Here is a 12,022-nt window from a genome sequence, read left to right on the forward strand (position 1 = left end):
GCTTCACTTTATTGTGCTGACTTACAGTTGGTAATGTTACAAATTACTTTGGAAGCGATCACCTGATGACTCAGCGAGCAAATGCAAGACTTTGTGTTGCAATGAACCATCAGAGCAGGAAAATCCCCAATTCATTCCTTAGTCTTGTGCTGAGTTAGCTTATCGTGGGGAGTGGGGGTATGTGGATGTTCAGATCAGACTTGGCTCTGACGCAGATCCCACGGGCTGCTAGTTGGACCATCCTGTGATGGTTGCGGGCAGTGGTAATAAACAGTTCACTACTCGGTGAACTTCCAACAACAACACAACAACTTGTACTTATATAGCGTTGTCCACACAAGATAGCGTCTCAGAGCACTTAACCGTGGAGGAGCCTGACTCCGAGCTGGGGGGGGAGGGGGAGGTGGCTTTAAGCACGGTTTAAGAGGAAGGTTTTCAGGCAGGTCTTGAAAAGGGGAGAGAGGGGGCAAGGCAGAGGGATTGAGGGAGAGTGTTCCAGAGTTTTGGGGCATAGTGGCTGAAAGCACTACCTCTGCTGATGGGGCGGAGGGTGCAAGGGACAAGCAAGAGAGCAGTGCCAGTCGAGTGGAGGTGCCAGGTGGTGGATTGGGGATTGAGGAGGTCAGAGAGATAGGGAGGTGCCAGAGAGTGATGGGATTTGAACACGAGTGTGAGGTTCTTGAAGTCGATCCTTTCAGTGATGGGGAACCAGTGGAGCCTGGCCAGATCTGGTGAGATGCGGGTATGGAGTTTGGTCTGAGAAAAATACATATTAAAGAAACTAACCCTTCTTTCACTCAGAAACAAATGAGTTTTTAGATCCTGTGAAAACTCCGACAGGCCTGGTTGGAGAGGAGGCTGCTTCGTTACCAGCTCCCCTGCATCCATCCACCTTAAACATCTCTCTCAAGCACCTGGGAACGGAAATACAGTAAGTGATTGACAATGTGCTATTTGCAAATCACTGGGGGAGGTTGGGTGGGGGATAGGCCTAAAAAATATCCTGTCTAATGCCCCAGTTGGATACTGTCACAATGACAATTGGAAACGCATTCATTTGCACAAAAGATTCTGTGACACTATTCAAAAAGAGGAGTTTCTCTCTCACACTCCCTCGCTCGTGCTCATGCTTGCATCACTCCACTTCCCTTCACTCTGAAACATTGCCTGCCTCTGCTACTACCTCTTCCCTAGGGCCGCCAGACTCTCACCCAGGGTTTTATCATGTCCAGTGATAAAACTGTGTCAAAGCTCTGCTCCCTGGATTTCCCAGCTCTTTCCTGCTAAAGCTTCAGACTATCCAGAACTCTGCAGGCCATGTCCTCCTGCACATCCGGCTCCACCTATCACCCTCATCCTTGCTTGACTCCATTTGCTCTGCATTTCTCAGCAGATCGAGTTCAAAATCCTCGTTCTTGTGTTACATTTCCTCTACTGTTTTGCCTCACACTACCTCTGTACCAACCCGGTCATTCCCTTCATTCAGCAAATATTGGCCTGTTTCATGTCCCTCGCTCTAATGAAAGGATTATTATTATGATTATTATTATTCATTCAATTATCGGTGTGTGGACTTTCAGCCATTCTGTCCTCACTCTCTGGAACTCCATCCTGGAGTTCCTCCAACTCCAACTCCCTCAACTCGTTCAAAGCACTTCTCAAGATATACCTCTTTGACTGCTCTTTCCCCTCCCCACCCCCAGCTCAGGTGCCCATCCAGTATTGTCAAGTGCTTTTGAGATGTCCTCCTGACATGAAAGGCATTCTATAAATGTAACTTGTGTAGTATTGTATGTTCACTTCATTTACTTTCCTTCTCTTTAACTTAATAGGAACTTCAGTTCTAAGACGGTGTTTCAATTCTGTGGTAACAAGCCACTGAGGGAAAATAGGACGAGCGTCTTTCAGTTTGACGAAATCAGTCAGGTGGATGATGACATTTGCGAAGACTCACCGCTACCCAAAGGGGCTGAGCTGTCTGGTAAAATACGTTTATACAGAGAAGAGCTTTCCAGGCAAAAGCATGCTCGTTTGCTATCTCTAACAATGAGAGGCACTGGAACATGTTCTAGTCTAGAGATCTTTAGTACTGTATCTTATTGTATCTTGTAACTTATCTGTTAATTTTGCTTGTCAATTGGTTCCCCTTTACACAATGGTGGTAGATTAGAAATAATTATTTCGGCCATGAACATAGAACAGCTCTCTCTCACCTCTCTAACCTCTATAGTTCTCCAGTATCTCTGCTCTTTAAAGGCATCCATTTCTTTCTGCACCCCTTGGACTGGTGACCCAGACCAGAGATCAGTCTCAGCTTACATCTGCCTCCTCTGAAAACTTCCAGATGTGCAAAAGTTGTGAAATGAGCATCTTCCCTTATCTACATGTCCATGGACACTAACAGTAGCAGCTTTATATAGCCTTCATCATGTAGAATGAATGTCTCAAAATCATTTCCAGAAGAAGGAAGGGAGAATTTAAAGGATGTTGAGGAAAAAACAATTTTGAAGCGACGCAGTGAAATATGTTTTATAAATATCATGAAAGTCTGTTGACTTCCAGCCATTGCTAGTATGGATCTACCTCCCCCACACACCCCCACACACACATGCATGATAGACTATCTGTTTGGGGATTTGAGAAAACAATTGGCAGTAACTGGAAACTGGGAATACCTCTAGGTTTTGATTTGAAATCCTAGAGGCAGTGTTTGAGTGCTGCTCAATGCAAAACTGATTGAATTGTCCTGCTTCCTAAAATAGTATTCTTGTACTCTCTCTATCCCATATATCACCCATCTCAAGACCTTCTTTTTCGACCGTGCCTTCAGTCATCTTCCCTCCTCCACCCTCCCTAGCCCTCCACCCCTCTCTGATCCCAACCCGCAGATTGGGTCCAAAGCCCTCAATGTCCAGCACCTTGGGAAGGCCTCCCGACTTGAAAGGCGCTAGAAAATTGCAATTTGGTTTTGTTGTGCCTCTGAGATGTGTCTTTTCAATGCTCAGGTGACAAAGTTATTTGATGTTTGCTAAAGGTTTACAACAAGCTGGTAAGCTGGTGTGTGATATACCTACACTTGCTTTTTAGTTAGAGATTCACCACAACCGGAAGACGAATTGAAGACTCCCTTCTCAAAGAACATATCAGGGGGGCTGAAACCTGTGTCCACCCAGCGACAGGGTAGCCTCCTACTCAAAGGAAAGGAAACAGGCTCCAACGACAAAGTAAACAGGTTGCAGTATGAGGTCTCAAAGCTCAGTGAAGACCTGGCTTCTCAGAAGGTAAGGCGACCAGTATTTAATGTACTTACTGTGATGTACCTGAATGAACAAGGGGGGATATCCAGAACCAGGGAGCATAACCTTAAAATTAGAGCTGGGCCATTTAGGAGTGAAACCAGGAAGCATTTTTTCGCACATAGAGTTGTGGTAATCTGGAATTCTCTCCCCTAAAAGATTGTTGATGTTGGGTCAAATGGAATTTTTAAGGCTGAGATCGATAGACATTCGTTGGGTAAGGGGATCGAGGGATATGGAGGAAAGGCGGGTAAATGAAGTTGAGGTACAGATCAGCCATGACCTAATAGAATGGCGGAACAGGCTTGAGGGGCTGAGTATAATCCTTGCATTTGATATAGCGCCTTATATCTTCGAGACATCTCAAAGCGCTTCACACAATATACTGTAAAGTGAGTGACTATATTTTGTATATAGGTAGTGTGGATAAGGGAGCACAGAATGGGAGATCCCATCCACTGTTTCCATCCCTCTTTCAGTAACATGCCATAGGCAGTGGTTACGGAGCAGACTGGGGTGAGCTCTGGAGCCAGGAAATGGTGCCTATCTTCATAAGGCAACTGAGCTAGAAAGCCTTAATCACTCATTTTTCCTTGTATTTAAAATAGTGATTACAATACTAATACTCCTTGCATTTGATGCAGCTTCTTTCACTTTGATTGTGAATGCAACAGCCAATTTGCACACATCAAACGTCCCACAAACAGCCATGAAGTGAATAACCAATATGCTTAATATTTTTCATATTGCGATATAGTATTTTTATTTTAGTAAAAAGTTTTGGATGACTTATATTTAAATAAACATCCTGCTTCAATCTGTACATTTGGATTTGATTAACTCATTGCTGAGAAATGATCTTGTGTATACGACTGTTTTATTAACACCAGAGGCCTGAAATTTGCCATGGTCTTAACCTTAGCTCCATTGTCCTTAAAGGAAATTAATATTGTGCAGAATGTAGGAAAATTCTTAAATTCAGTCTTGATTGAGAAGCAGTTTTTTCCCAGTTCTTTCTAAGTATAGAAGGGCAAGTAAGAAGTGTAACTGCAAGTTGTTGGTGTAGAAAGCTGCCAGGGAATGTATCTGTCAAGTGAATGGAATTACTGGTTTCTCTTGACTAATAGCTGTAAACTCCTCTAAATAACCTGTTGCCTAGGTTACAAAATCCAAATGAGGCCCAGTCATGCTTTCTATCAGCTTTGAAGAATCTGCCAAAACTCAGTAAATCCTAACAAATTGCTTCACATCTCAGGAATCTCTCACATCAGGAGATTTTATTTGGCCACTCTCTGACAATTTTGTACCTTCAGCCTCTCCGCTGCTGTCCTCCCATTACCTTTACAGCTGTTTTATTCCTTTCCCTTCGCCTGGAGACAGCACTTGATTATCACCCGGTACCTAAACAAGTGGCCATTGCTAGCATGTCTGGTTTTGACAGTGATTGCCAGCATCACAGCCAAGCCCTGTCTTGTCCTTACACCGATTCCACATCATGCACCTTTCCACAAGGGAAGGAAGAGGATAGAGTGTGTTTATGGACAGGGATCAGGAATAGGCATTCTGGTTGATTTTCACTCCCTAACCCAAGGCACTCAGACAAATTGTGTAACAGTAATAGTGTCTTTCATGTCAGTAGGAAGTCTCAAAACACTTCAAAGGCTTTACTCTTAAGATGTAATGATTGTGTATTTGTAGACAAACACAGCAGCCAATTTGCACGTAGCACTGTCCCACAAACAGCCATGAAGTGAATGACCAATTTTTTCTGAGGAATTGGTGCCCAGGTGGGGGCACAACAGGCTTCCTTCCTAATATTCTGTCATGCTCCATCAAAAACAATAACTAGCCTTCACACAATGAACCTTCTGCAAAAGGAAGTTAGATGAAATTAACAACAAGGTAAATTTGTGAGCTTTACTTAGCGGACAAGGTCAGAACGCTTTTCAAGGCAAAAAAGGTTCTAATACACATTCCTGTTTATTGCTCCCACTAAGATATAAAGTCCTGTAAATATGACAAAGGTTGCATAAGAACATAAGAAATGCTATCTGGGAAAAGATATGATTCGCTTTCTATCTTCCTGGCGGTTGCATGCACATAAGTATGTCCCAAACTACCTATGTACTATATCCTGTAATGTTGTTTCCTAAAAGAAAACTATCTAATCTGTGTTTGAAAGAATCAACAATTCCTGCTTCAACCGTCTCCGTAGGGAACCTGTTTCATAGGTTTACTATTCGCTTGTTCACTGAAATAGTGTTTGCGTAAAGTTGTTCTGAATTTACCCTCTTCAATCACAGGCCGTGTCCTCTGGTTTCACTATTCTGGACAAGTTGAAACAGCCTGTCATGCTCTATATTGTCTTGTCCCTTTAGAATCTTAAAGGTAGCAATCATGTCACCTCTCAATCTTCTCTTGTCCAGCGTGAACATGCCCAATTTACTTAGTAACTCTTCATAGTCCAGTCCTTCCATTCCCTCAGTCATTTTGGTTGCCCTTCTCTGTATCTTCTCGATCTAATACCCTTTTTGTACTGCAGCGACCAGAACTGTACACAGTACTCTTAAGTATGGTATCACCAATGATTTATAGAGTGGCAGGATTACCCCACTATTTTGGCTTGTTATTGATCTTTTGATACAACCCAACATCTGGTTTGCTAGACTCACTGCCACAGATCATTGTTAGGAGAGCTTCAATGTACTGTCAATCAGGACCTAATAAAACTGGCCATTCTCTTTGTTTGTGGGATGTCACTGTGTACAACTTAGCTGCTGAGTTCACCTACAAAATACACAGTGACAACACTGCAGTAAAATCCCGTGAAGTGCTTTGAGTCATGAAACAAAAGTGACTGGATTTGCACTCAAATGCATGGATTATTATTGTTGTGATTATTACTGATGAAATCTGTTGTTGTTGTGCCAGGAGCTGGTGAGGCTTCTACACAAGGCGCTGGAGGCAGCCCAGCAGGAGAAGCGGGCGTGCAACTCCTTCCTGGCCAACGAGGCGGAAGCCATGCGGCTGGAGCTGCTGCGGCACAAGGTACGACAGATCGCAGAGCTCCAGGACCGTGAGGAGAGGCTGGAGAACGAGAAGCGGGAGCTGGAGCTGGAGCTGAAGCGAGAGGCTGGCCACGTGGAGGAGCTGAAGCAACACGTGCAGCTGCTGATGGAGAAGAACAATGCAAAGCAGGAGGTGGTCCTCAAGCTGTCCGCGAAGATGGCCCAGGAGAACGAGGAATCGCCCAGAACCCCCGACAGGGTCACTCAGGAGACCTTGAGGTTAAAGAAGGAAATTGCACATTTGAAGGTAATTGAAGGATGATCAATTACCAATTATCATTTACCTTACTACGCTTTATAAGGCGCTATATCAAATTCAAGGTTTATTATTATTAAGGTCATGATGACGGGAAGGAAATTATTTCGAGGTAAGGAGCTGGAAATTATTCTGGCCCATGTGTTGCAGAGATTCAGTCTGGACTCATCAGATTCTAACTAAAATTAAAACTTAACAATTAAAATTAATTCCAGGGACCTAGAATAAAGGTCTTGATCTTTGCTGGTTTAAAAAGAAGTCCAACCTATAGGATAAGTCCTATGGTGATCTTGTCCTCACAGAACATGAACACTTTCACCAGGAGTGAATAATCACTCGCAGAAACATCATCTGATTTTCCTCTTCAAGCTCGGACATTGTAACTCACCCACATTCACCCTATGGTATTTCTGAAAAGGCTATTGTATGCAAAAACATTTAGTACATTACATAATGTATGCAAATCTACTGGTTAGTGAATTCAGGATTAGAATCAAGGATTAGTTTTCAGCTCTTCCTAATATAATAATAATCCTTGCGTTTGATATAACGCATTATCACATCTACGAGACGTCTCAAAGCACTTCTTAGAATATACTGTAAAGTGAATTGACTGTGTATTTCGTGGGCGAAATACGGCAGCCAATTGCGCACGGTGGTGTCCCACAAACAGTCGTGGATTGAGTAACCAAATTATTACTATTATTATGTTTTTGGAGGAATTATTACCTCCGATCCGCCAATCGACTAACAACCGGGTTCCTACTTACTGCTTGGTAAACAGAGGCATGTGGAGTAAGGAAACTTGCCCAATATTTCGCCCTGCCGGGAATCAAACCCAGATCTCTTGCTTGCGAGGCAAGTGCTCTAACCACTGAGCTGCAGGACTCCATACAATTTATAATTGCATAAAACTAATTCTTACAGCATCAAAGAGTCTCTCAAATATCTGACGGGGAACAATTATCCAGAAGATATTCCCAAATGTTTTATTGAGGACGGCTTCTGCTCTGGTAAATTATATACTGGTAGCACTCTCGACTCTGAGTGAGAAGGTTGTGGGTTTAAGCCCCACATCGGGACTTTGAGTTTGCAGTTTAGGCTGACACTCCAGTGCAGTACTGAGGGAAGCACTGTATTGTCAGAGGTGCCATCCTTCGGCAGAGTCCTTAAAATCGAGGTCCTGTCTACCTGTTCGTATCCAATGGTTCCTGAAATGCTTGATCCATTCCATCGACCTGTCCCTGACGGCATAGCCCAAGCAAGCTACACTACATGTTTTATACAAAATAATATACTCTAGAGAGTGCCTGTGGGTAATAAGATATTAAATAAGGTGGCAGCTCGTTATTTGGATACCTGGTAGATAGACAGACAGCTTTGCAGGTTTTGATAGGAAACTGAATGGGACTCAGGTGAATATACGACAGGCGACTTAGGCATTTATGTGAATTTTACTGTATTACAGTTATTTAGCTCTAGTTACTTACAGGTTACTTGTCTGGAGTTTGAAGTTGATGCTTTGTGCTGCTTTGTCTTGGACAGGATGACCAGGAAGCCTACAAAACGCAGAACAAGTTCCTGAACTCCGAGATCTATCACATCACCAAGCTCTGGCAGAGCAACATCAAATGCATGGAAACATTGGCCTTGAAGGTAATCTAGTGTGTGGCTGAAGCATGTCAGACCAGACAAGTCTCAGAGGAGGGCTGTGGTACCCATCACCTGATTAATAAACCCTGGCCAGAAAACCTTCCCTTCCACCTGTCCCCATTCTTATTATAACAATAATAACGTTAATGGCATGATTCGAAAAGAGAGGTTGGAGGCCACCGATTATCACATAGTCTTTCCACCTCAACTCCAAACCGGCGTGGGGAAGGTATTGTTCTGGAATCAAATCTCAGTCCTTTCGACAGAGGTTTAGAGCTGAGAGACTGGGAACGTTGATTGCTGAAATGTTCAGATATCAAAGGATCAGTGTGAAGGTCGATTTCTATTGATGTCCTGTAAGTAGCCTGGCTGTCACCATGCTGGTGGGGCTGATGTCCAGGATTGGTCTCACATGGATCTGTCAGCTTTTCAAGTGTTAACAAAGATAAATAGGAGGAGTGGAGAGTTGTGTGGATTACAAATACTGCCTCAGGTTGGGTCGAATGGCTTGTTTCTGTTTCCATACACCCTGACTGTCCAGTGCTGTGGGATGTCCCCCTGACATGAATGGTGTTATACAAATGTAAATTTGCTGTTGTATCACTCTATGTAAAAAAAACTAATATAGTCATAGAATCATAGAATCGTACAGCACAAAAAGAGGCCATTTGGCCATCGAGTCTGTGCCGGCTCTTTGAATAGAGCAATTAATGTCAATCCCACTCCCCAGCCCTTTCCCCATAACCCTGCAAACCCGTCCTCCTCAATACTGTTTTTAAAAGTAGTTATTGAATCGGCCTCGACCACCCTTTCAGGCAAAGCATTCCAGATTCGAAAAACTCGCTGCGTGAAAAAATTTCTTCTCACCTCCCCTCTGCTTCTTTTAGATACTATTTTGAATCTGTGACCTCGAGTCACCGATACACCCACCAGTGGAAACATTTTTTCCCTTTCTAACCTATCAAATCCCCTCATGATTTTGAAGACCTCTATTAGGTCTCCTTGTAACCTTCTCTGCTCCAATGAAAATAATCCCAGTTTCCTCATAATCAAGGTTCCTCATTCCTGGTACCATCTTCGTAAATCTCCTTTGCACTCTTTCCAAAACCTTAACATCCTTCTATAATGTGGTGCCCAGAACTAGGCGCAGTATTCTAACTGAGGCCTAACCAGTGTTTTATGTAGGTTAATTATAACCTCCTGACTCTTGTACTCTATGCCCCTATTTATAAAGCCTAGTATCCCATATGCCCTTTTTACAGCTAGTATGGAAGTGGTCCCATTTTATATTGGTGTAAAAATCCAACAAGTTGCAGAAAGGCAATGAGTTTCACACACAGTCCTCAACATTCCAGCATGAGCATCTCTGGTATTTGACATCTGTGACACTCTTTCATCTCATAAGGTGTTAGCTTGGCTCAGTTGGTAGCACTCTCATCTATGGATCAAATTTTCTGGTTTCAAGCCCCACGTTGGAGTCTGAATTTGTAGTCCAGGTTAGTCAGTGGTGGTATTCTTTGAATGAGACTAAACCGAAACCTTAGCCAAGTTTCTTTACTCCACACGCCTCTGTTTACCTAGCAGTAAGTGGGAACCCGGCTGTTAGTCGATTGACGGATCACTTTCCGGGAATAGCAATCCCTTCAAAATAAATAAATATTTTGGTCACTCAATCCATCACGGTTTGTGGGACACTGCTGTGAGTAATTGGCTGCTGGCGTTTCGCCACAAAATATACAGTCAATTCACTTTACAGTATATCCTGTGAAGCGCATTAAGATGTCACAATGACGTGATAAGGTGCTATATCAAAGGCAAGGATTGATATTATTAAACCAAGGTCCCATCTGCTAGATCAGGTGTTGTTAAAGATCCCATGGCACTATTCTTAAAGGGAAGGGAGATACTCCTGGCATCCTGTCCAACAATCCCCTGGACAAATTAGCCATTCATTTGATGGTTGTTTGTTGGATCTTGCTCTGTGCAACTTGACTGCTGTGGTCACCTACCAATTAACAGTTTTTACTCTCATCAGCAATTTCCTGTGAAGCGCTGGGTAGCGTTTTGAGGTTATAGACACTATATCTAATGGAAGAATTATTAGTTTGACCCTGTGAATATATCCAAAGATTTAACCTTCAGACTTCCTCAGCTCAAGGTTACCTTTCACGACTCACTGCTTCCTGAATCAGCTGCCCTTTCATCCCGCCACTGCTCCACTCAACTGGAAATTCTCTTGAATCCACGAAACAGCAAATGTAACCTTGAATCCATAGAAGAATAGAAATTTACAGCACAGATGAAAGACATTCTGCCCATCGTACCTGTGATGGCTCTCTGAAAAGTATCTATTTAGTCCTATTTTCCCCCACACTCTTTTATATTTCTCCTTTTCAGATATTTATGTAATTCCCTCTGAAATATGGATTTTGCTTCAACCACCGTTCCACATCCTAAAAAGTAACAGTCCTTGCATTTTATGATCCTTGTTGGGAGGACGTCTCAAAGCATTTCACCTGATTCACTCTAAAGTGTACTGTGTTTTGTAAGTGAAAAACCGTATGTGTAAAGATAAATTTGCCCGATCTCTCCCTTTGCTCTTCTGGTCTGGCGAGCCGGAATATCCAGCTAAGTGTAATTACACTGTAATTGTTTGAATCCCACAAGTAGAAGATAGCAAATAAGATATCGTCTGCTTGCTGGATTCAAACTGAGCTGAAGTCGATATCCCTGGCCACTAAAGGCCAGAGAGGTTGGCAAGGTGGGGACGCCTGGCTGGAGAGTCCCTGGTGTGAGTCCACATGTGGACCAGTAGAATATGTTTTTCAATTTTCCGTTTTGGGTGGATACGAGGAGTCCGGTAAATGTGGAGTTTACTATAATTTGTATGCCATTTAGTTACTGACATCGTGGAATCCAAATTCCTTCTAGAAATTTCTTATCCACCTCCTGGAGTCAATATTTCAAGAGTTATCAGCCCATGAAAGCAGCTGCTTATTAAGGTCGATCTATTCCCACCTAATGATGCTGCTTTGTTTCAAAGCCTGAGTGAAGGCTGATTATAATGCCAGTGATTAGCTCGGTGACTGAGAATTAGTATTGCAATTCTCCATCTTATTAGTCAGAAAGACATTAGGAGCTCTTTATAATAATAATAATCCTTGCATTTGATATAGCGCTTTTCACGTCGGGAGGATGTCCCAAAGCACTTCACAGAACACACTGTAAAGTGAATTGACTGTATATTTGTGGGCGAACGCAGCAGCCAATTGGGCACAGCAATGTCCCACAAACAGTCGTAGATTGAAAATGACCAATTTATTATTGTTTTTGGTTTTTGGAGGGATTATTATTAGGCGTGTGGAGTAAGGAAACTTGCCCAAGGTTTCGCCCTCTGCCTGGAATTGAACTCAGGTCTCTCACTTGCAAAGCGTGTGCTCTAACCACTGAGCTACAGGACTCCCATTACCTCAGGACATTTGGCAATGTAATAAACAGCTTTGTGACCGACCCCCTTCCTCATGGCTAGTACAAGTGTAAGTCAATAAATCAGAGCTTGACGCACACATAGCCATAGCCTGTAAGACGTTTTCTCTTGAATTTTAAGAACGAGCAAAATTGTGGAAAATCCTTCAATTCAGTCTCGATTTGGAAACTGGTTTCTTTTCAAATCAAGAACAATTTGAAGAATTCTCCAGATGGTTAACTTTGAGGAGAAAATGACCAGGTTTAACAGCCTTATCTTGTTT

The 12,022-nt window shown here is 42.9% G+C and overlaps 1 protein-coding gene across 1 annotated transcript in view; it reads left to right on the forward strand.

Annotated features, from left to right (window-relative positions):
* Positions 1 to 12,022, forward strand: part of tbc1d2 (TBC1 domain family, member 2) — a 52,273-nt gene that overhangs the window by 20,059 nt on the left and 20,192 nt on the right. Inside the window, exons 3-8 of the mRNA XM_007906621.2 lie at positions 233 to 263; positions 802 to 931; positions 1,833 to 1,981; positions 3,088 to 3,281; positions 6,228 to 6,611; positions 8,166 to 8,276. Coding sequence (XP_007904812.2) covers positions 233 to 263; positions 802 to 931; positions 1,833 to 1,981; positions 3,088 to 3,281; positions 6,228 to 6,611; positions 8,166 to 8,276 — 999 coding nt within the window. The remainder of the gene's footprint in view (positions 1 to 232; positions 264 to 801; positions 932 to 1,832; positions 1,982 to 3,087; positions 3,282 to 6,227; positions 6,612 to 8,165; positions 8,277 to 12,022) is intronic.

The sequence above is a fragment of the Callorhinchus milii genome, unplaced genomic scaffold (assembly GCF_018977255.1).
Source record: "Callorhinchus milii isolate IMCB2004 unplaced genomic scaffold, IMCB_Cmil_1.0 Scaffold1, whole genome shotgun sequence".
In the NCBI taxonomy this organism is placed as follows: domain Eukaryota; kingdom Metazoa; phylum Chordata; class Chondrichthyes; order Chimaeriformes; family Callorhinchidae; genus Callorhinchus; species Callorhinchus milii.